General features: G+C 31.4%; 3 protein-coding genes across 3 annotated transcripts; all 3 read left to right on the top strand.

Annotated features, from left to right (window-relative positions):
* The first annotated feature begins 5,518 nt into the window (after positions 1-5,518).
* Positions 5,519-6,270, top strand: LOC123902145. The gene has a single exon (XM_045951805.1). The coding sequence runs from the start codon at positions 5,520-5,522 to the stop codon at positions 6,027-6,029; it is 510 nt and encodes a 169-aa protein (XP_045807761.1). The 5' UTR covers position 5,519; the 3' UTR covers positions 6,030-6,270.
* A 6,252-nt stretch (positions 6,271-12,522) lies between these two features.
* On the top strand, positions 12,523-13,208 carry LOC123902144. The gene has a single exon (XM_045951804.1). The coding sequence runs from the start codon at positions 12,631-12,633 to the stop codon at positions 13,003-13,005; it is 375 nt and encodes a 124-aa protein (XP_045807760.1). The 5' UTR covers positions 12,523-12,630; the 3' UTR covers positions 13,006-13,208.
* A 6,900-nt stretch (positions 13,209-20,108) lies between these two features.
* On the top strand, positions 20,109-22,725 carry LOC123891146. Its single transcript, XM_045940980.1, has 3 exons — positions 20,109-20,989; positions 21,927-22,154; positions 22,417-22,725. The coding sequence occupies exons 1-3, from the start codon at positions 20,120-20,122 to the stop codon at positions 22,723-22,725; spliced, it is 1,407 nt and encodes a 468-aa protein (XP_045796936.1). The 5' UTR covers positions 20,109-20,119.
* The last annotated feature ends 2,973 nt before the right edge of the window (positions 22,726-25,698 follow it).

Here is a 25,698-nt window from a genome sequence, read left to right as displayed (position 1 = left end):
GTTAAGGTCTATTTCAATGATCATATATATATATATATATATATATTATCAAGATAACGAGATTACATTATGATGGTGGATGTATGATGGGAAGTTCTGTTATAATATGCTTTGAATGCTTGTTTAAAAATTGATCAATTACATGAAAACAAGTAGTAGAGAAAGTGGCACTTCATGGCTTGTATGGTTGATTTCGAATATTGGAAGAGGGTTACAAGGATGAGCGACTCGGATTTTCATAGGTTTATGCTCTCATAAGTCTAAAAATGAGTCATTTCAAAAATGACAATGTTTTGTCATCATATAAGTATATGGATAATTAGTTGCCTTGAAATTTTGTGATAATACTACCTAAATTCAGATCAAGAGCTATTCAATATCAAACTCATAAATCTGATTGTGATTAAGTTAGTTTGTTGTTATAACATACCAAAAGTTGTATAGAAATCCTATTGTCAAATGATAAGTATAGTCCAATTTTCCCTTTTATTATTATCGGACTTGAGGATAGGTTCAAAGCTCACAAGACTGTATTTTATAAAATTAGTCCCTATTCTTTGAAGTACAGATTTTTCTGCAAATAGATATGCTATATTGCTTGATTCTCTTATAAGCTAAATGGTAGTATGATCTCACCTCAACAATTATAAAAGAGTCTCAGTTTACAATATGAAAGTTAGTGCAGTTTTTGGTTGAAAATATTATTCTTGTTTTGAAAATTTCAAGTTGTGCTGGATAGGATTGACATTCATGGCAACCAACATTGAGGGGGCTATATACTTAATAATTAGTTACTAAGACATCAAAGTAGTTGATGGAGTTCTTCATAGAAGGAAGAGATAATAGCCAAAATGCCATATAGTTATAAGCTCCGACAATTTAAAATTATTGTCATTTGGATTTTGGAGGTATTCTCATTATTTATGTTTTCTAATTTGGTTTAAATGTTTAGAAAAAGTGATTAATTTAGCATCTTTTAGATTCATTATGAGAGAATATTGATTGCTCTCGCAAATTAACTGGAGTCTTTTTAGTGTGTGTTGTTCTCACTCACAGACTTTTTGGGAACTTCCCATAAGATCACCCATCAAAAGAGTGTTCCAAGTTAAACACGCTTAATTGTGTTCTTAATAATTGGTTGGCTTAACTACACATTTGGTCCCTTACGTTTATTTTAGGTTTCAATTTGGTCTCTTACGTTTAAAAAGTATCAATTTGGTCCCTTACGTTTATTTTAGGTTTCAAGTTAGTCCTTTCCGTTAGTTTTGTCACTAACACCGTTTGAACAGTACACGTGTCAGCGTGTACAAGTGCCACGTGTCTGTCCACATATGCAAATTGACTGCCACATATGACAAAATTGACGGAAAGGACTAACTTGAAACCTAAAATAAACGTAAGGGACCAAATTGATACTTTTTAAACGTAAGGGACCAAATTGAAACCTAAAATAAACGTAAGGGACCAAATGTGTAGTTAAGCCTAATTGGTTTAAGAATGGTACTCCCTCCGGTCCTTTTTATAAGGAACACTTTGAAAAAATCACACAGACCAAGGAAACACATTTAACATAGTTATTTTTATTTAATACTCTTATAAATTTAAATTTATTCCATGTTTACCCTTATTTAATTACTATTTATTCAATCAACTTACTTATTTTTAAATTCTCTTTCATAATAAATAAGGGCATAAGTGAAATTGAACATTTAGAACATTTGAAAATTGGTCAAAGTTTCTTATAAAAAGGACCAAATTTTTTTCCCAAAGTGTTCCTTATAATAAGGACCGGAGGGAGTATCATAGTAGACCTCTCTCACTATGATGTGGTTCGAGAACTAGCAGATGTATCTTAAAAGTCAATTTTTTCTTATATATAGGACTGGGGGAGTAATATATTTAATCTAAAATTTAAATTAAATACATTCATTATTGACGCAATTTTTTTCCTATTAAAATTCAGATGTAGTATTACATATTTCTTCATCATCAATAAACATCACTTTTATTATATAGAAAAAAAAATTAAAAAATTACCATTTGTCTTTAAAAGTACAAACACACAAGCATTTAGACATACACAAACATGTCAACAAAAAAAAATTGATACCACTGAATTTTGAGGACTGATCTTTTTTTTAACACAAAAATTTAACACAATATCAACATAGTAAAGCTAGTCATTTTTTTATTAGGGGCTTAATCTAAAAATATATACATTTTTATCGTTGCTTGACAATTTTTATTGTTAACGAAATTCTCTGTATAGTTATGTAATGTTTTTTGTGTTACAATAAGATTAAAAAATGGTACTGGCCATACCATTTTTCTATTGACTTGAGTAAAAGTTATTACCTCCAAGTCAAGCTTTTTTATACCGTATTATACTCCTTTCGTCTTTATTATAAAAAGAAATTTATTTTTTAAATACCTTAAAAAATTGATGTATATGTTCTGTGAGTTTATTTCAATTGATATGGATATTGCATTATATGTGCAGAAGCGGAGTTCGGTCTTCAGATTCTCCATTCATTTATCTTTAAGGTGAAATTTTTCGTCACTAGACTACATGATAAAAAAAATCGATTGATGCATCTACATGACAAAAAAATAGTCCTTAATATAAGAAAACATTCATTTTTTAGTTACTTTAAAACATTGATATATCTGGTATATAATATAGTCTAGATACATCAATATTTCAATGTATCTAAAAAGTGGATTTTTTTCTTATATTTTTTTTTTTTGAAAACTCGGTATCCGGCTCTAGGACTAACTAGTTCCATGGGATCAATCTCACTGTCTACTTTCGAGGACTCCATTCAAGGATTGGAGGGAGTATATTATAATCTGAATATATCAATCTTTCGATGCATGTAAAAGGTGAACTTCTTATATTAAGGGTTTGTTTAACCCAGCTTTTTTTAGAGTTTATGCAAACAGCTTATGCAATTTTTATATATTATTATAAGTTTTATAAGTTTGTCAAGCTAGTTTATGATAAAATAGCTTATAAAATTACAATTTTCACTAGTGTGAACTTATAAAATAGCATAAAACTTAATTTATATTGCATAAGCTCTAAAAAAAACTGAGCCAAATGAGCCCTAAGGAAAGGAAGGATTGAATGAGTATTTTTTTTATTGATAAACGAAATGACAAAGCTATTAAAAACTCACACACACAAATTGGATTGATCGGGATTCGAACCCCTGTATAGGAGGACCGAAGGAGTACTTTACTAGTGGTAATAGTTTTTTTTTTTTTTTGACAATACTAATATTTGAAGAATGAAAAGCAGCGTGATATAGTTCTTGCGTAATGATGCGACGTCAGCCCATGGGTGCAATGACGAAACATTATTCCATATATTAACCTTTTTTTCTATAGAAAAAATTATTCCATTCACCTAATCACCTCATTGTTTTTTGTTGTTTCCTTTCGTCCACTACTTTATTATGGTTTTAGAACTCCAATCGAATTTATTACTCCATGTAGTCTTTTTTTAATAACTATGAGTGTGACTCACTTCACAAGAGTAACTTCAATTTGAAAAAATATTCGGGTGTGATGTACCTCTATACTAACAACTAAAATTTATCATTAAAAAAATGAAAGTATATTTAATTTTGTGATTAACTTTCCAAATAAGAAAATTTCCACAAATTTTTAATATTATTTTATCCACCATAAATTGTTTGGTAGAAAAATCGAAAACTAATTATCTATTTTTATTGAACATTTTTTGGTGACGAATTTGTTGTTAACAACATAAATTTGAAAACTATATAAAAAAAAACATAAATTTGAAAACATACAAATTAAATATTATAAAACATAGGGTTTAGATAACATAGATATCATAGAATAAAAATAAACAATTTTTAAATTAAAGTAGATGTTATAATATTAAATAGAATTTGTATAACGTAGACTTCTAAAAATTAGTTCAACAATGGATATACTAAAAAATAAATAATAATAATACAAATTTGGAGAATAGATGTAATTTTTTTTTTAAAAAAAAAATGATGTAATATTTTATTAGAATTAAGTAAAAATATGAGTTTTAGACTTTTCACAAGTAAAATTATTTTATTATAATATTCGCTAATCGCTATATGTATGTGCAAAATAAACATGAGTTTTAAACTAGGCTATGCACATAATAGAAAATTTCATGCTGTAGAAAATCCCGTAAGTTATAATACAGTTTTTCATAAGGACTATCTGATTCAACATTAAACGTTAAGATATTTTTGTACTTATTTTATTAAGATATATGAATATTTAATATGGATGACTCAGATCTGCTAGTGCGTATAAGTGTGTGACTTTGTTATAGTAGTAGTTTGATCTAATTTTTTCTCTAATATCAATTTTTTCTCTAATTAATATCAAATGATCACGTTTCTCTTTGTGTATAATAGTGTCGGCAATAATTAGAGGTTTAGACTATTCAATAAAATAATACATAGTTAATACTCCTATTAGTATGTATTCCGTACTTTTATTTTGTAAAATATGTGCCTCTTTATAGAAATTTCAAAGAAGCTAGGCATAAAAAAATGTACCTTTGTAAGAATAATAATAATTTAGGGAGACTTACATATTGACTTGTTGTCCGATCCAACAGACGTATTTGTGTGGCATATTGGTCATTACATAGATTCCTTTAATACAGTTAAAAAATGATTCGGTATATTAATATTAATAATTATCGGTAACAAAAACTTTGTCATTTTAAGTTTTTAATGTTCTTTTTTTCCAATTGTACTTCTAATTTCAATTTATATTTTTTGACAATTGAAATAGACTAATGACTCATTTACTTTGCAGGATATATATGATAATTACAGGGTATAATATAATTTGGTAAAATCACTATTTTTTAAGACAATTATGTGCAACAGATAGAGTATAATTTGTTTATTTTCTAATTAAATAGTTTAGTATTTTTTTGTCGGATATAAAATGTGATGTCTCTTACTAATTGAGTTAAGCTTGTGGGGACAAATAGTTTAGTGTTTTAACTCACATTATAAATGTAGAAAAGTAAAAAATTTTGATTTTAGAACTTCGGCCGCTCTAATAATAATATTAATAATAGCTAACAATTGAGCTATACACTTACAAAATAAATAGAGTATAATTTGTGAGAAAACTAACATGTGCCTTATAACACATGTTAAGAAACTTAATAAAGAAATAATAGTATTAAAATTGTGCATTCAACATTTTAAAAGTCAAAATAATATTTTTTTCAATACAAAATTTCTACTTTTATGTTTCATAATATTCTCTCCGGTCCTTAGTATAAGAGAAGTTTTATTTTTTAAATTTATTGTAAAACTAATGTATCTTAGGTTCATTGTAAAACTAATGTATCTAGACTATAATATTGTCCAGATATATTAGTTTTACAATAAATCTAAAAAGTAAAACTTCTCTTATAATAAGATCAAAGGGAATATATGCTCTTAGGACAAATGCTAGCTGTATCGGTAATTTAATTAATGATGATGGCCAAAATTGGACATGATGAAGCGCCACGAGACAATGTCCTTATATTATTTGATATTTTGATCACAAAGTTTGCAACAGCCAAGAAGCAACCGAGAAACTGCGTGTTGTCTCCTTTTTCTTGGAATCTTGTCAACATGGAAATCAGTGGTAGCAAGAAGAGAAAATTATCATGCATAGAAGAAGATGAAGAGAAACAAGAAGAAGAGGAAGCCAAAATTGAGACTTTTTTTGCTCTAGTGAGAAGCATGCGTGAGACACGTGATCGTTGGAAGAACAAAATGAGCAGTGAAAATGTTAAGGAAGAAAATAGAGTTGTTTCTGTTTGGAAGCCTATGTTTCAACTTGAAGATTTTATGGAAGATCAGGATGCTGATCAGTGCCGAAACCGGAAGCAAAACCGGAATCTTACGCTTGATGGTGCTTCGACGAGCAATGATATTAATTGTGCTAATAATAAGGAAGATGATGGAGAAAAAGGTATTGACTTGAAGCTCTCACTTTGAAACTGTTGCTGCACATCCTCGTAGTTATAGTTATAGATCTTATGTTCTTGACTTCTTGTTGTAAATTTGTAAGTTGTGATGGATTCCTTTCATGTGATGTCTTTAATTGCCTAACTATGTATGGTTGCTGCCAATTATATGGACAACCTGTAGATTTCTAGTTTAATCATGGTTTATAGATGTAATATGCTAGTATTAGTAACTAAGTATTGCATTCTCTAATTAAAGAGTTTAGTGAAAACACATGATTTTGATTCCAGTCCTACTAGTGTTTTTGGAGAGATTTTTAATATTTTTATTTTGTCAAGTAGTCTGGTGGCTAGAAAATCCCCCTTAAAGTGAATAAGTGGAGTGTTCTGGGTTCGAACTCGGGCTACTACACATATAGTATGATGTCCCTACCAACTGAGTTAAGCTCACAGGGACTTTTTTGGAGAGATTTAATTGTAAATCACTTTATAATTTTACCTTAGACTAGAGTGCTCTAAGTTCAATAAATATTCTTTCCAATTCAAGAGGTGAAATATAAATTGATGAGATGATGAGTTCCCTAAGAAACTTATAAAAAAAATGCACTAAAATATTTTGGTATTTTAGTGTTCTTATTCTTATTGGTCAAGAGAATTATTCAACTTGAAGACATGGATTGGATGAAACCCAATTCATGTGATAAGAAACATCCATGGACTGATTTGTGGTCTAATAATATTGAACTAAATAGAAAAACAATTAAGTCCAATTTTCTTTATTTTTATTGCAATTTTCATTTTTGTTATTGGGTGGAATTTTAGATGACCTTTAGTTGCTTCCTAGGCTCTCTAAATGCTTCATAGTGGTGCACTAAAGTGATTATAGTGGCTAGTGGAGATTTATAAGCATGTCAGTGCTCATTTTCTAAGGCCTATGATGAATTTATGGTAGTGGGCAATAAATCCTACTATGTAAGGATATACTATAAATAAGGTTCTCATGTACTTCTAAAAAATAACTTGGATATTATCAATTTGAGAGTTTTTTATTGTGAGAACTTTTCCTGTGTACTTGAGATTAGAGCTGTCAAAATGGGCTAGCCCGAATGGGCCGGCCCGTCAAGCCCGATTTTTTCCCGGGCTCGGGCATTGAAAATCCTAGCCCGAATTATTTCCGGGCTTTTTAGCCCGGCCCGACAAAGCCCGATTAAAATATAGGCTAGCCCGAATGGGCCGCGGGCGGCCCGCAAGCCCAAAAAAATTAAAATTAAAAAAATAAAATAAAAATATAAATATTTTTTTTTGAAGAAGCTAAATTAGCCCACCCAAATTGGCGCCAGAGAGAATCGAACCTCAGACCTCAAGAGGAGCACACTCCCAGGTTCCAAGCCAATATCAATGCACCAACCCAAGTGGGTTATAAATATAAATAATTTGTTTTGGATGATTGGAAATTAGTTTGTAATATAAATTATAAAACACCGTCCGTTACTTAAGTAGCAGACGAGTAAAAATAGGGCACCCAAGAAACTCGTAGGTAGCGGATGAGTAAAAATAGGACGCGCGAGAAACTCGTACGTAGTGGATGAAAAAAATAGGGCGCGCGAGAAACTCGTACGTAGCAGATGAGTAAAAATAGGGCGCGCGAGAAAGTCGTAGGTAGCGGATGAGTAAAAATTTGACGCACGAGAAACTCGTAAGTAGCAGATGCGTAAAAATAGGGCGCGAGAAACTCGTAGGTAGTGGATGAGTAAAAATAGGGCGCGCGAGAAACTTGTACGTAGTGGATGAATAAAAATAGGGCGCGCGAGAAACTCGTACGTAGCGGAAGAGTAAAAATAGGGCGCGCGAGAAAATCGTAGGTAGCGGATGAGTAAAAATATGACGCGCGAGAAACTCGTAGGTAGTGGATGAGTAAAAATATGGCGCGCGAGAAACTCATAGATAGGGGATGAGTAAAAATACGGCGCGCGAGAATTATTATATATATATAGCGGATGAGTAAAAAATAGGACGCGCGAGAATTATTAATGCTATTTACATGGTTGAGTTTGAGCACTAAAAGTAAAAAAAAATAAAAAATAAACCGGGCCGGCCCGAAAGCCCGACTACCCGTATCGGGCCGGGCTCAGGCACTAATTTTGGTAGCCCGTTTTTTATCCGGGCTTTTTAGCCCGACCTGACAAAGCCCGGAGCTTGACCGGGCCGGCCCGAAATTGTTCAGGCCACCCATTTTGACAGCTCTGCTTGAGATAAGAACTTTATAGTGTTGGTTCTACTGGCAGGCCGCAGTTAGGGTCAAGTTTCTTATTCCTTCGATAATTTTGGTTATACCGACAGGTCAAGATCCTAAGCAGGCACTTATCATAATTTCCATATTTTTTTTACCACTAATTTATTAATACCACTCGGTAAAAGACATTATGGGCTTGACAATTTGATTTTTGCAATTTGCTATAATATATTTAAGATCAGTACATATACTGCACATGTATGTGGGCCGAATCTGATCAATGATTTGTAGTCCGTCGGTGATGAATGATTTGTTGTGAACGAATTTCACCTTGTTCTTCTTTTAGGCCTTCGAATTTGCGACCCTAAACCCTAGAGAATCGCCCTTCCACCCTCAACACTTGTGTTTTTCGTAACTAATGACATGTTTTGTGTTTAAAACTGTATCTCACATCACTTCGGCACGTATTTACCGAACCACAGCGTGTTCGGTACGTCTTTACCGAACTCAAGGGTTTTCGGCACATATTTACCGAACTCAAATTATTTCGGGTTGTATTTACCAAACGATACTGGTTCCAATTGCGAGGGTATTTTGGGATTTTAGGGGGGTTTGAGAGCAATCCATGGGGCTTAAAAAGCAATTTTCCCATGATATTTGTTAATCTACTGTGAGTGATTTGTGGAAAAGGGATCAAAACAAAACTGTGTACTGTAATTGACAAGCCTAATAGAAAGAAAATAATCTAATCAAAGTGTGAACCATGAAAGCAGTGAAAGAAAAAGAAAAAAAAATCTTAAAAGAGTTTGAGAAAGTGTTAAGATTTTCAAGTAAGACAGTTGAAAAAGTCTAAGTATGTGTGTTTTTTTAGTATTGATGTATTGGAATTGTTAATCTTTCATTTAAGTGAGTTTTCATTGAATGAATGAATTCAACCTTGAATACAATGAGTTGCAGTTTCATTTAAATAGAATTGCTTTTACTATCCTAGGTGGCAAAGGCACATCACCATAGTCTAACTGACTAGTGCCACATCACTATTATTTACGACTGACTTGTTGACTAATACATTTACAAAGTCATAGAGATCTAATACTCTATTATGATTAAATGGTAAAATCATCATAAACTCGTACATATAAGTGAGGGAATCAAATTTGAATCCTGGTCATGTTATCTAACTTAATAATTTCGATATTTTTTTTACCGGTTAAACTAGAACTTGTGAACGTATGCATGTGTATTTTTAATTAAAAGTCTTAAAAATCTATTTCAAGAAAGAATTCGATAAAATTGGTAGACTTTTGATTATTAAGAGATATTTTATAAGTCATAATTTTTTTTAATTGAATACCAACATATTTCACTGTCATGGGGAAAAACATCTTGATTGTCGTAATTGAATATAACGATCTTTATTAATTTTATAAAAGTCTTTATTAAATTTTATTTCAGTTGGTAGAGGCATCGCATCCATGGCCGACCCAACATAGTTAGAAGCCTAAAACAAGTTTTACTGTGAGGCCTTATAAAAAAATTAGGTAAAATTACATTGCAGGTCCTTTATCTTATTTTTTTGTAACACTTTGGTCCTTTATCTTTTTTTTGTAACATTTTGGTCCTTTATCTTTTTTATTTGTAGCACTTTAGTCCTTTTTTTTTGTAACACTTTAGTCCTTATCTTATTTATTTATAAAAAATAAAGGACCGAAATGTTACAAATAAAAAATAATAAAGGACCATAGTGTTACAAAAAAAAATATAAAGACCAAAGTGTTACATAAAAAAGATAAAGGACCAAAGTATTACAGAAAAAAAATAAAATAAAGGACCTGCAATGTAATTTTGCCAAAAAATTACATATAACTATGAAAAATAAATAAAAAATCTCTTTTTGAAAAGCACACTCTCAGGTAGAGGTGGGAATAGGCTAGGCCGAGCTAGGCTTTGCCAAGCCTGAGCCTGGCCTGTCAAAAAATCGAAGGTCTGAGCCTGGCATGTGGCCTATCATAGGCTTAAATTCTAGGCCTGAGCCTGGCCTTTTGAAAGTCTGATGTGGCCTGTTAGCCTGTTTAAAAGCCTATTTCATATGAACATATTTAAATAAATAATTATATTTATTTTGAAATATACTTGTTCCATTTGATATTTTAGAGAATTTGACTATATATGTCATCATATTTCAATTCTAGTTTATAATAATACATTTATATATGTTAAAAACTAATGTAGATTAATAAACTTAAATTACTTAAAAAGTTAATAGATTTATAATTTAATCAAAGTATAAATTTTAATATATAAATAATAATCGTAATAAAAATATTATTCATGTTAACTTAAATAGGCCGGCCTAGTAGGCCTCAAAGGCTTTTTTAATGGCCTGCGGCCTGACCTTTTTAGCTAAATAGGCTTATAAAAAAGCATTGGCCTGCTCTATTTAAAGAAATAAGCTGGCCTGGCCTGAGCCTATGTAGGCTAGGCCTTAAGGCCATGTAGGCCGGCCTGGCCTGTTCCCACCTCTACTCTCAGGCAGTGGCGGAGCTAGCCTAAATTGTTAGGGCGGGCCGCAATAGAGCATGAATTTTTTTTCTATTAGGGGGTTAAAATGTCACTTTTTCAAGCAAAAATTTATTTATACTTATTTGTGGTGGCAAGATAGCAATCACTTGATTCGCAAAATAGCAAATACTAAACAGAACATTACAGGCCAGAACAAGGTAATACAGGACAGGACAAAGTTGTATCGTGGAGAGATAGAGCGATAATATTTTTATATTCGAAAATAAAATGGATATTTTCATATTTTATATAGTTGTATTGTGGACAAAAAGTTGTCCTGTGGTTTAGTGAGACAAAAATTCATGTTTTTGTCCTGTCCCATGCTGCATACTTTGTTCAGTCCCATAACCAGTTTCTAAATCAAACAAGGTACACCAAAAGTTGTCCAGTCCAGTCCCCTGTTTTTAGCAAATCAAACACACCCTAAGCAAAAATTTGTTTATGTTTATTAAAATGTCACTAATATAATTTGACTTCTCTAATATAGATATATTAACCAATCCTTTAATAAAAAAAATAATTTGACTACAATTATTATTATTGTTTGTGTGTGGTGCTGCTAACAAAGCAATTTCTTTTGGAAAAAAAATCAATTAAAACTCAAAATGACAGCCCAAGGGATTCGAACTCAGGATCCTGTGGAACTGGGCGCCCTTCTTCCCCACTCGGCCAGACAATATCATTTGATAAAATGTTACGCTTCACACATATATATATATATATATATATCATAATAGAAAATAAAAATATGTATATATATAATATACCTATTAAAAATGAAAATTTTGGGACGGGCCGCAGCCCTCCCCAGCCCACAAAGAGATCCGCCCCTGCTCTTAGGTCTCAAGTCAATACCAATACACCAACCAAAGTGGATTAAATAAATAAATAAATAATTAAACATTGCTAAGGTCAAAGATTGAGCCTGTATCTAAGAAAATTTGTCACCTTTAACTTTTCTAATTGAAATAAAGTACTAGTAATCCTTAAAATTTAATTGTCCTATTATATAACCCAAAGGAAAAAAAATCGAGGCATTATTTCAACTACCCACTCATTATGAGATGAGGGGGAAGTATATATTTATATTCCGTCACTCCTAAAATATAAAAGATAGTTGATCAGTCCACGTACGTCAATATATAATTTTGATTATTAATATATTTAATTGTTTATTTATAAAAATTTAATATTTTGAATATACTCATTAAAACAAATCAAATAAGGTGTCATATATTAATGTTTACATCTATATGTTATTGAAAAATACGGTCAAAATAAATGAATAACATATTTAGTCAAAGTAAATCTTATAAGATAAACTAGGATGGATGAAGTACTCCATCCGATTCTTAATTAATATAAGATAAAGTATGCTTTTAGATTCATTGAAAATTTAATGTAATTAGTCTATATTACAAGTCAGATATATTAAATTATCAATGAATTTAAAAAATAAAGCTCCTCTTATATTAAGGATCGGAGTAAATATTATGAAACTCTTGGCCAGTATAGAAAATCGAGAGGAAAAATAGAGATGCAAACTGAGTTACGCCACGCCTATTATCACATGTGTAGAATGAATGAGTCAAAATGATGACGACTGATATAACCCATCTGAACCATACATGTGAAGCTCAACGTAGTGACATCACTAGTATATCGTCATCTATAATGCCTTGCTTGCTGTACATAATACATACGCGCTCGCTCGTCTTTTCGTGAAGAGTATAAGAAGATTCTTCCACACATCACACTTCCATTATACTCCACACCCACATCTATACCAAACCCAAAACACTTCCATCATATTCATCTATCAAACAAAATTCCATATATGGAAAACGAAAACAAGAAAGAGTTTAGAAATTATTGTGTTTATAACGACGAAGCAGAAGAAGAGGAAGATATGAAGGTGGATAAATTTTACTCTCTGTTAAGGAGTTTCCGTGAATCACGTAATCGATTACGCCAAAGGGAATTCCAAAATCAGCTGGCAAAAGACGAGACCAACAACAAGAAGAAAAAGATGAAAATAGAGCCTTGTTTTCAATTGCAGGATTTCACTGCAGATTTTCACTTCAGAGAATTTCCTTTGGATTTTTCTGATCCTATTCCAGTTCCAAATAACACAGTAAAAAACAACAACAATGGTGAGAAGAAGGAACAACTCAAGGAACATGCCCTTGTTGACCTCAAACTCGCTCTATAGTTAGTGAATAGTTAGTGCGTCTCAGCGTATAACAATGTGCTATTATTTATTTTTCTTAATCGTGCATTCAAAAATCAGCTGATTCTTGTGTGTGTTATTTCTATAACAGTGAAGAAATTTACTTCATAATTCATGTGTATCTTCGATCATCTATCTAATTTCTTTGTAAGTTTTTTATAGTCAAGCATGGTTTGACCGTGAAATTACAAACAAAATCTTAAAAACAGATAAAATAAGAAAACCGTGAAATTGAAGCAAGCAGAGGAGTAGAACAGAAGGATTTAGAATCAAACAAGGGTAAAATGAGTTGTCTGTTGCTTGGAAAATCGGCCAAACTGTCTGTAGGGCCCTCTGCTATATAAACCAATTTTTACTGACATATTTGACCAGAGATTCGGGGATTTGAAAGAAAGGAATAAAGTTTAGTTAAGGATTGATTGGGATGTAAAAATTGAGAGGAAAAATATTGAGAGATTCATTCTACTTTCACTATTTAAGAGAAGTAATGTGATTTTTATTCAATTTACCTCAAGTATTGATGACTTATCCCCGTAAGTTTAGCTTAATTGATTGGGACATCACACTATATGTGTAGGAGTCGGGATTCGAACACCAGACACTCTACTTATTCACCTTTAAGGTGAATTTTTTAGCCACAAGACTACTTGACCAAAAAACAAAGTATTGATGACTTGTTTCTGTGAGCTTAATTCATTTGGTAGAGATATCACACCGAGAAATACTTAGATAGACACAATTACAAATCTATAGTGTTTAGACGCGCACACAATAATATAAAAAATAAAATAAAAAAGAAATGACATGATGTGATTAGATTATTTTTCAATTGATATGAGTGTGCCTAAACATTTTTTATTTGGGTTTGTGCCCAAGTAAGACTTCCTCTATCACACTAAGTGTGTAGGAGTCGGAGTTCGAAATCCGGACACTCTACTTATTCACTTTAAGATGGATTTTCTAAACACTAAGTTATTTGATATAAAAATTAAAAACATTAATGAATTATTTAAGAGTTGTGAAAGTAATAATAATTAAAGTTGTAAAATAGTACGATAGTACTATCTTGTACTCTCTCCTTCCTAAAGTATAAGTAAAAGTTGGTCAACAAAAATAAATATATTTGGTCCAATTTTTTAACCAAATACATCAAAAAAATTTGACTCATTTTTGTTTATATCGTGGAACGGAGGCAGTATTGTGTATTGAAAGTTGAGTAGAAGTATTTTGAAATCTATCACTTATCAGCAAACTTGCAAAAGCCAAAAATTATCGTTCAAAAGTTAACGAGAAAGCGGCCTGCTGCAAGCTAATGTAATCATAACTTTAGCCAAAAACTATCGTTCAAAAGTTAACGAGAAAGGCTTATGCCTAAGCCTAACTAAAAGGGACATTTGGTCCTTCCAATATGAGAAAAGTTAGTATTTTGCAATAATGGTATTTCTAAATTAAGTTTTACCTGCAATCCAGCTCCACCAAGGAATGCAAGTCTAATCACTCAATTAAGATTGGGGTTATACATTACGTTTTCATAAAATTTTAAATATTTTTAAAGGGCGATTTGTAGAAGTGGTACATATTAAAATTCCTTTTCGTAATCAACTTATTTTCATTCTTTAAGGTGTGTAGAAATGGGAGGTGAAATCATGAATTAATAAAAATAGCATACTCACCAATTGTTAGTTGATTCAGTGGTGATTGACGCTGAATTTGGTAGGGATGACCACGGTTCGATCCCCGCAACTGCGATCGGAAGGGATTGGAACCATTAGATGCCAGAATTGTCCCCCGAACCAGATTAAACTGGTAGTGAAAAAAAAAAAAATATAGCATACTCAAAAGTGTATTTAAATAGCTTCCCAGTCCATGATAGTTCCATGATAGCAGCTTCATTGCCTCATGCTAGCCTTGTAAGGCTAGCCGGCCTCTTGTTGAATTGTGAGCAACCTATCTTGCACCATGCTCCTAGGCACCTCTACATTAGTACATTTCCTCCTTTCGACTCATTTGCTTATGTACTTGTCTGTTGCATAACATTCTAGTTGTCAAAACACCCCTGGTCCTTATGATTGGACCTTATGTTACCAATTTTTTTCCATCGTTTAAATATTTCAGTTTTTAAAAATCGAAATTTTATGTACCAAATTTTTTGAATTTATAAGGGCAAAATGAGATTTTAGGGGGTATAAAAGAAACATGGGGGGTCTAACTGACGTTTTTTCCATCGTTTAAATATTTTGGTTTTTAAAACCGAAGTTTGAAACAATCGGTTTGTAGAAACGAAAATTTTGTGTTCCAATTTTTTTGAATTGACAAGGGCAAAGTGAGATTTTAGAGGGGTATAAAAGAAACGTGGGGTCGGAAGAGAAATTTTCATTTTCCATTTCAAGAAATTAAGAATTGAACTTTGGGCCTGTTGGACCTATACACGAAACGACCCAATTCAATTTTTGAGCCCATTTTTTATTTTCCTTCAGTGAGTACAATTTCTTTTTTAAAATACACTTTTATTTTATTTTTTACTGTTAATGTTTTTCACTATTTAAATTTTAGGGTAAAATATGTTTTTCGTCCCTACAAAATTAGCAATTTTGGTTTTCTTCCCTATAAAAAAAACACTCGTTTTCATCCATACAAAAAACAATTCTTTTGTTTTTAGTCCCTAGCTAGTGGCTGATTTTTTTTCTTCATTTTAACGTCAATATTATAAATTTTTTATGTTTAAAATGTGTCTATATATTATGTTAAACTTTTATTAGTCCATATTACGTTAAAAAAATGCCAAAAAATGTCAAAATTTTGTCTATTAGGGACTAAAAACAAAAGAATTTTTTTTTGTAGGGATGAAAACAACTAATTTTTTTTATAGGGACGAAAAACAAAATTCACTAATTTTATGACGATGAAAAACATATTTTACCCTAAATTTTATAACTATTTGAACACACTTTATTTATTGTTTTGAATAATCTGTTTGAACACACTTGAACATGTGAATTAAAGCTAAGCTAACAATTTATTTAATTTTTGTAGAAAATCTAAATAAATGTTATTTGGTTTTAAAAATTCAGACCCTGCATGTAGACAAAATTTTGATTTTACAAAGAGATATATACTCCCTTGGTTCCTTTTTACTTTGTCACTTTTTTAGAATTTATTTATTCTTATTGACTTATCATTTTTTAAAGTTCAATGCAATATGTTGTTCAAAAACAAGTTCAATGCAATATTAATTATTCTTTTATCAATAATATTCTCCAATATTTATTGCAAAGAAGGAGGAATAAGTGAAATAAAATGATAAATGATTAAATATATTTTAGAAAAAAATAACTAATTTCATAATTTTTTTTATTAATTTTCTTCAAATGTGCAAATTACTCAAAAATGATGAATAAAAAGTAAAGTAGAGAGTAATAAGTTTCTTTGCAATCTCTACCTATAATTTTCTTATCTAAATATATCAATCAACCATTTAACATTTAAAAAAGGTATGGATCACATAATTAAAAAAATTTAATTCAACACATGAATTTTTTAAAATAATTATTTTACAAAATTATTGGTTAGAGTTTCATCACTTGAGTTTGTTATTACAAAAATACATTACATCTTTGATCCTAACTAGATATAAATTAAAAAATTTAGGAATGATACAACTATAGACAACTGTCGATATTAAAATTTGAAAGTAATTTATCTCTTATTTTAGAGAAGGTTTTTCCATTTTTTTTTTTACTTTGTAGAAAATTGAAATTCACATGTTTCTTCAATTCTAGTAAAAAGAACCATTTTTTTTAATAAACTAAGAGAATTATATTAAATCAAAAGACAATCCCTCAAGCACAAGGTGTGTCGGCGAGAACTGAACGGAACCGTTAAAGTTGAAATTTATTGGTTCCTTAATGATATGATAAAAAGAAAAGGCATGCAAGTGAACAAATTATCATTATCATGATCCTTATCGTACCTTGTTGAAGGAAGATCGAAGACCAAAATGGTGGAAATGGAAGAGAAAGGGTTTTGTGGGGATTGAAAACTCAGAGGTTTGGGGAGATAAGGATTGCTTATAAGATAAAGATCATCATAGATCATACAACTTTGTTTTGACTAGGATTCGAACCCATGACCCTTCAATGCAAGACAATATTTTCAACCACTATGACAAATATACCAATTATGATTAAAATTATGTGCAATAATTGATAAGCACCATCGATTTTCATAGGAAAGATATCATATATACAACAATTAAACACCATCAAATTACATTGCACAGTTTAAACAATTAAAAACCGATAATTAGAAATCTAGCAAATCGTCAAATCATACATTTTCTTAGTGTTTTATTTTTTGAAAAATTTTACATTTTTTATCATAATTCAATATTTTTTACTAATTAACTAAACATATTAACCATTTTCTTAGTTTTTTTTTTACGGAAAGAAAAAAATCATTGGACTTAAAAGTTACTTTTTTTAACTAAACATGCTAAGAAAAATATACTTTTTTATGTCTTTCTGAACTTAAAAGTTTGTTCATGTTGAGGAGTATGGTTGATCGTATTACTGCAAATATATATCAAGGTGATATTTATGCAAATAGTAGTTGACTCCATGTATATATCAATGTGACTATATTATTAATTACGAAAAAAAATCATTGATTCACATTTGTTTCTTTTGCTAACAATGTATCATAACCTTTCTGAATCAAAGAAGATTGTTTTCTGAATGAGTTTTGGGTGTTGGCGATGGAGAAATTGAAGATGACAACGATGACAATTTAAAACTTGACATTCCATCAGATTTATTGATTCCAAATTCAGTTGATCCTATTGCTTTTATCGTTGAAAGCACATATCCCCAACTTTTACAAAACATGAACTATATAACGTGTTTCCAAAATAGAGCTATATTAGCTCATAAAAATTCAATAGTCGACACAATAAATGATTATATGTTGGATTTAATTCCTGGTGAAGAAAAACATATTTGAGTTACTTCACTCGCACAGAATGTAGATGGTCAAACAGTGGATGATGTTCATACTCCCGAATTTTTGAACACGATTTCTACGCCGGACTCACAAATCACAAGTTGAGACTTAAAGTTGGAATCCTGTTATGCTATTAAGGAATTTGAATAAAAAATTAGGATTATGCAATGAAACAAGACTTATTATTACAAGATTGGGAAAACGTGCTCTTGAAGGAAAAATTATTTCATAAAGTAATATTGATGATCAGGTTTTCATACCTAGATTTTTTCTGACACCATCTGACGTAAGAATTCATTTTAAATTTCAGCGGAGACAATTTTCTTTAATGATTTCTTTTGCGATGACTATTAATAAGAGACAGAGACAATCTTTAAAGCATGTTGGGATATATCTTCCTCGCTGGTGTTTTCACATGGTCAGCTGTATGTTGCGATTTCAAGAGTTACTTCTAGAGAAGAATTAAAAATATTGATCATCGACGATGACGGTGAAGATACGACTAAGACTTCGAATGTGGTCTATCAGGAAATCTTCCGTAATATACATTCCTTTGTATGAATATTTATCCAAAATTATTGTTGAACTATAATTTAATGTTACTCAAAATTTTTCATATACCTGATATTATTGCAATTATCATATCGTAATTTATAATTACATATTTTACAGCTAATTAGACCTGTGCACTGCACGGGTCGATGTTCTAGTTGGAGAACAACACCAACATCACATGTAGTACTGCACTTAAATTTTATCTTTTATCTTATTTTTTCTATAATATATTTTTATTGACTAAACTTTCTTTAATTTTTGTACTGTTTTTGTTGTTTTTTATAATTCTTTTTTTTATTAAACTTTTTAAAATCATTTTGTTGTTTTTGTTTTGTTGTTATTTTATGAATATATTCATATTTTTATTTCGTTTATATATATATATATATATATATATATATATATATATATATATATATATATATATATATATATATATATATATATATATATATATATATATATATATATATATATATATATATATATATATGGGGGCTGCTAACTTAGACCCAGTTGGGTCTAAGTTAGCAAGGTGCACCTTTTCAGTTGGACCAAAATACCCATTCTTTTTATTTTTGACAAAGTATAGCAACAGGGACATATATGTAATTTACATGATAAAAACACGCGCCCCCCATATCTCGCGCGCCCCCCATACCATTTCACCAACTCAGTTTCACGCGCCCCAAAAGAATCTAATCAACGCGCCCCCAATTCTTCACTCATCGCAGATCCAACGAAAACCACCATCATCATCATCATCGCAACCACCGTCCACCGTCACGATTCAACGAAACCATCATCATCATCATCGCAACCACCATCGTTCTCTTTAATTTCAGAGAATCAACGATTCAACGAAACCATCATCATCATCATCATCATCATCATCGCAACCACCATCAACATCACAATTCAACGATTCAACGAAAACACCATCAACATCATCATCGCAAACACCAGAAACGACCATCACGATTCATTCAATCTCCTCCAGACAACATACGGTATCCCTTCCATCTCTTGTATCTGTAATTCTATTTCATTTTTGTTCTGAATCTGAACTTTAATTGTGCGTTTTTGTTTTTATTTATGAAATTGTGTTTGTGAAAAACTATGAAACCATTTTGCTAATATAATGGTTTCATTCAATTGGGTCTACCTATGGTTTGGATTACGGTTTTGAAGAATTAACAAAAGTCAGGGATGAATAAATACTAGTCACTGATATTTGGATGAAACCATTGTGAATGTAGAATGGTTTCACTAATAAATAATCACTGATATTTGGAGTTCTAATGGCTTTTTGACTAAGTTGTGAATATTTTATACTGATATTTGGATGAAACCATTGTGAATGTAGAATGGTTTCAGAGAGTTGTACTCTGAAACCATTATACCAGCAAAATGGTTTCAGATAGTTGATACATTTTATTTGTTCTTTTTTATGCTTTTTTTGTGATGATTTTTGTGATGGTATAATGGTTGAGTTCTTATGAATTTGTTATGTTTTAGGGTGAAAACATTTAAGTACCTAGAGATGGTAGATCCACCAACCTTCAGTCTCGGGTTGACAGCTTCGGATGAGGAGAAAGGGAATGCTTCATCATCTGGTGCTGAGGCAAATGTAAAGCATAAAGGAAAGGGAAAAAAAGATGAGAAGAAAGTAAGTGATAAAGTGAGGAAAGATAACGATGCTGAGGCAAATGTAAAGCATAAAGGAAAGGGAAAAAAAGATGAGAAGAAAGTAAGTGATAAAGTGAGGAAAGATAACGATGCCGATCCAAGATTGAGGCACAAGCTTAGCATACCTAAGGTGTACGACATTATGCAATTGATAGAAGGAAAAAGAAGGAAAGATCAGATAGTTAAGGAACTTACCGAATGTGGCTTTGGAGGAATGAGGTATATATGTAATTGGACAAAGATTCCTACCTTCTTTGTGGATTGGATAGTAAAAAGCTTTGAAAAAGAGCACATGTGGATTAGACTGACAAAGACAAAGGTACTCCCTTTGAGAGATGATGATGTACATCGAGTGTATGATCTACCAATGGCGGGGAAGGAAATTAACTTGGATCTTTGTTCTGATGGAGCTATAAGGAGACTAAGAAGAGAATTAGGATTGGGTGGGGATAGTTCTCCACATGTGAAGGTGAGTGATTTGGAAAGCAAATTGAAGACGATCGAGCATCCAAAAGCATGGGTTAAAGGAGCAATCTGTTATATCATTCACAATATTTTGTGCCCCACTAATCATAGTGGTGTATCACTACAATATGCACAAATATTGGAGGATCCAGCCGGCGTGTCATCGTACAATTGGTGTTCATATGTTCTTCAATATATGAAAGAAGGTTTGCAAAATCCGATTGTTGCAAATCCATTAGCCGACTTCCATTTCCTCATGGTAATATTTCTATACCTTACTACTTATATTTTTTTTGGATAACAATTAACAACTTGAACATTTTTGGACCACTATAGTTAGTTTTACACTCAATACTGTGATTAGGAAGATGGTTTTGAATTCAACAAGTGTAAATTGATATGATAGTGATAATGGTAGTCCTAGTCTAGTAATGTAAACACAAATAGGAAAAATGGTTTTGAATTCAACAAAACATTACTCAGATATTATACTCATTCATAAACTTTGTTGATTTTGTAACAAACTCATGAGCTTCTAAATAGTATGATTCAAATGCATTTTTACCAAGTTTATGATGAATTCCTTTGTTTAAAATTGCATGACACTGACTATGAAACCATTTAACTGTGATAATGGTTTCAGTGTACAACGCTATGAAACCATTTAACAAGAAAAATGGTTTCATTAAAAAATAGATTTGTTGTTGTGACTGTTGTGATGTTTTTACACATTTTGACGCTGTAAAAGATCTCGACACAGTTGATTTGAAATCAGACGGTTATGGCACGAAACCTTATTCCCTCAGTTCATAGTAATTTTTTTATAAGTTTACTTATTTTTTATTCACTAGATAGAGAAAATCTAGTGATACATACATTCTTGTTTTGCTTATTTTCGACGACTGTTAATGTCTCTATCTTTTAAACATTAAAATAGCTCTGAAACCATTTAACTATGATAATGGTTTCGGTGTATAACGCTATGAAACCATTTAACTAGAAAGATGGTTTCATTAAATTAATAGTTAAAAGCTAGGATGTAGGATTCCTAATATCTCTTTAAAATCATCCTATAAACAAACATAAAAAGAAAGATATAAGGCTAATTTTTTAAATTATGTATGCGATTTATTGTGTATTCCCAAATCAGTCTCTTTTTATTGTTGATGTTTTTATCATGCTAATTTATTGTGCAGATTAATTATATGGAAAAGATGGGGAAGAAAAGCCCATTTCTGACCGGGAGATACAAACGACCCTCACTTCGTGATTGGGACGTAAAGACGGCAACCCAAGATATTCAAAAGGTCCACGACGTTATGGGACTCGAGTATGGATTGACAGCCGGTGTAACCACATTGAACAACACTGATGAAGTGCCACTCGTGCTATGCTTTGATGCAGATACTTGTCCATTGTCTGCGGTGAGTGAAAAATAAAGATAGAAATTAAACAATTAAGGAATATTATGTGGAAACCATTAATCTTGCGAAATGGTTTCAATAAGCTATACTCTGAAACCATTATACCAGCAAAATGGTTTCAAATAGTTGATACATTTTATTTGTTCTGTTTTATGCTTTTTTTTCTGATGATTTTTGTGATGGTATAATGGTTGAGTTCTTATGATTTTGTATAATTATTAGTATTGTGAACCCGGTTATGTTAATAATTATTTGTATACAGGCACCGATGCATCTTAATCACTGTAGGTCCTGTATAATGATCTACAATAGAGCTGCTGAAATATTGGAAAGAAGGTTAGCTGAGGGTAAAGATGGGGCAGCTGAACAAAAAGTTGGAAATGAGCAGGCAAATATTGATGAGGGAAATGTTAGGAAACAAGGTCTAAGATATAAATCATCAGCTAAAAGAAGAAAAGTAATTCCCAATGTAGAAGATGAGGAAGCAGATGATGGACAAGGACAACAACCACCACTCTCTGGTACACAAGAAACAATACTGCAGTATCCACAATATTTTGATGCAGGGTAAGTAATGACTAGTATTTTGTTTCAGTTTGTTTTTTAAATATAAATAGTTTCAGTAAGTTATATACTGAAACCATTTTTCTTGATAAATGGTAGAATATTAAGGAATATTATAAAATTTATATTTTGTAGAATATCCTTAGATAATATTCTAACATCTTATACCATATCTTTAACACTTGTTTCAGGATGGAGAAGAAGGGTGAGAAAAATGATGAAAAGAAGGATGAGAAGGATGACAAGAAGGATGAGAAAACTGATGAAAAGAAACATGAGAAGAAGGATGAGAAGAAGGGTGAGAAAAATGATGACAAGAAGGATGAGAAGGATGACAAGAAGGATGAGAAGGATGACAAGAAGGCTGAGAAAACTGATGAAAAGAAACATGAGAAGAAGGATGTCGGATGTGGAGCTGATGAGGGAAATGTTGGTAAAAAAAGTCTAAGGTATAAAGCATCAGTTAAAAGAAGAAACAATACTGCAGATGATGAGGAAGCAGATGATGGGCAAGGACCACAACCACCACTCTCTGTTACACAAGAAACAATACTGCAGTATCCACAATATTTTGATGCATCATCAGAATACTGTAAAGAAGTTGTAGAGTAAGATTTTTTTGAAATGATTTCATTATACTAATAGATTTTTTTGAAACAGATATACACAGGACCAGCTTTTAAACATTAAAATAGCTCTGAAACCATTTAACTATGATAATGGTTTCGGTGTATAACGCTATGAAACCATTTAACTAGAAAAATGGTTTCATTAATTAAATTCTCCACAATTCTGCAAAATAACAGCTATGGCATTTATTTGGCAGGGCAACTCCGTTAAGGACGGTGTTGGTTGATGAAATCATTGACTTGAGTCAAGCGGACACCGTTAAGCTAACTAGAGTGAAGAGGAAGAATGAAAAGGAGGATCGCACATATCCTGAACGTAGACGAGCTGTGAAGAAATCAAAGTACCTTACAAGCCCATATGATACTGTTGTCTACGAGTCAACTGCAACTAAATTGCAGAAGGATATATGCACCTATGCATGGAGCAGTTCAATTGATGAGTAAGTCAAAATCATTTTAAAATATTGTGATTAGAATAGGTGACTACAAATCCTAACTGCTTAATAATTATATAGGGAGGAAATTCTCTACTACTCCAAATCACATGACTTCTCTCTACAACGGAAAGAGTTATGGACTCTAAACAAAGATGAATGGATCAGTTGCTTTGTTGTAAATAGTTGGGTAAATTACTTGAATTGGAGGCAACGAAAAGGACAAATGACAAGGCTTGTTACACGATATATCAATTATGTACGGATTATATTCCATGAATATTAATAGTTTACTTACTTTTAAGTTTTTTTGGAATTGATTTTACTCATTTCATATAAACAGCAATACATGGAAAGACCGGATGCACTGGAAATAGAGCAACCAGCTGCGTTCAATAACTTCATTGCAAGACTGAAATGGTTCAAGTACATGGATTGGAAGAAAATTGACCCTACAAGTCTGGAATACGTAAGTCCTTCCCCGACTATTAGTTGCTTTAATTATGAAAAAGTCTATTAAATGTCAATTGTGTATAATTAACCAAACTAATAGGTTAATTATTGAAGTCATTTAACAACACTAGTGGTTTCGTTGGATATACTAGTGGTTTCATTGGATATGTTATACAATAAAACCATTAATCTTGTTAAATGGTTTCAATAAGTTATACATTGAAACCATTAGTCTTATTAAATGGTTTCAATATCTTACGGTTTAGTCTTATGGTTAATTAAAGGTAATCTTTACCAAGTTCTAATTAATACATTTAAGTAATCAGTTCTGGTTATGTTAAACACTTGCAATTGTAGTACCTTCTAATTAAAATTAAAGTTTAGATGTGGCAATAAGTAAGTACATAAATCATTGCTAATAAACCTTAGATTTAGGGGCTAGCTGTGAGTCTTCTGATTCAGGGAAAACAAAGATGTTTATTCTTGTTTCTAGTATGATATATTTTAGTTTACATGTCTTAGATTTTACATGTTATTTGTACTTTGTTAACTCAAACTACGCCACTTTTAGGGTGCAAGACCCAACCTAATATATTAAACCATTAGGTTCAAACTTCCATTTTGTTACTTTTTTTTAAGTTACTAAAATATATCATACTAGAAACTTCCAGTTTTGTGATTCTTTCAGTGTTTAAAAGGTTCAGGCAAACTTCCAGTTTGAGTTATATGCTCAATTTTGTTCCATTTTTTTAAGCATCCTAATATATTTTGTGTGCTTTTAAACAGATCATGACGCCCGTATTGATTGGCAATCCAGGGAGTCATTATGTGTGCTTTGTTGTCAATTTGAAAAGCCACAGATTCCAATTACTAAACAGCATGTATGGAGATAAGTTGGATTTGGACCCACCAAATATATACAAAAAGATGTTTGATGTATGGTTGAACGAGGTGAATGCATTTCTTATAGGATTGTATTCTCATAAAAAAATGCCATTGCCTTTCCACTTTAGCAAATTTAGTTGGGAATCTCCAAGAATGCCAACTCAAATTGATAAGGACAATTGTGGAGTCTTCTGCATGAAGTTCCTTGAAGAATGGCAAGGTGACCATTACACCCAAATGGAGTCTTTAAAAAATTGGAGCCAACTCGGAAAGCGAGACAAAATTGCAAGGGTGATGGACTTAAGAATTGGGATATTGTCCACAATTTTAACCGACTCCAGCAATTCAATAAGACAAAAAGTGGAAAAGAATGCAACTTCTTACTGTGAAGAACTGACTCAAAAGCTAGGATGATGTCTGAATTTCTGAATTTGAATTTCTGGATTATGTATAACTAATGTAGTTGTTTAAAGGTTGTTGGAGGCTGCAATTTGAATTTCTGGATTATGTATAACTAAGTGCACTTTGTTACAACTCTTGATAGTTGCTTGCTTAACAGAATTTACTATTATTTTTTGC

Source organism: Trifolium pratense, linkage group LG1 (assembly GCF_020283565.1).
Source record: "Trifolium pratense cultivar HEN17-A07 linkage group LG1, ARS_RC_1.1, whole genome shotgun sequence".
NCBI classification, from domain to species: domain Eukaryota; kingdom Viridiplantae; phylum Streptophyta; class Magnoliopsida; order Fabales; family Fabaceae; genus Trifolium; species Trifolium pratense.
Note: the sequence above shows the minus strand (reverse complement) of the source record. Positions and strands in the feature narration are given on the sequence as shown.

Coding starts and splice junctions, on each gene's coding strand:
- LOC123902145 (XM_045951805.1), top strand. CDS start 5,520: ATGATGGCCAAAATTGGACATGATGAAGCGCCACGAGACAATGTCCTT.
- LOC123902144 (XM_045951804.1), top strand. CDS start 12,631: ATGGAAAACGAAAACAAGAAAGAGTTTAGAAATTATTGTGTTTATAAC.
- LOC123891146 (XM_045940980.1), top strand. CDS start 20,120: ATGGTAGATCCACCAACCTTCAGTCTCGGGTTGACAGCTTCGGATGAG. Junction 20,990..21,926: donor CCGACTTCCATTTCCTCATG/GTAATATTTCTA, acceptor TTTATTGTGCAG/ATTAATTATATGGAAAAGAT. Junction 22,155..22,416: donor ATACTTGTCCATTGTCTGCG/GTGAGTGAAAAA, acceptor ATTTGTATACAG/GCACCGATGCATCTTAATCA.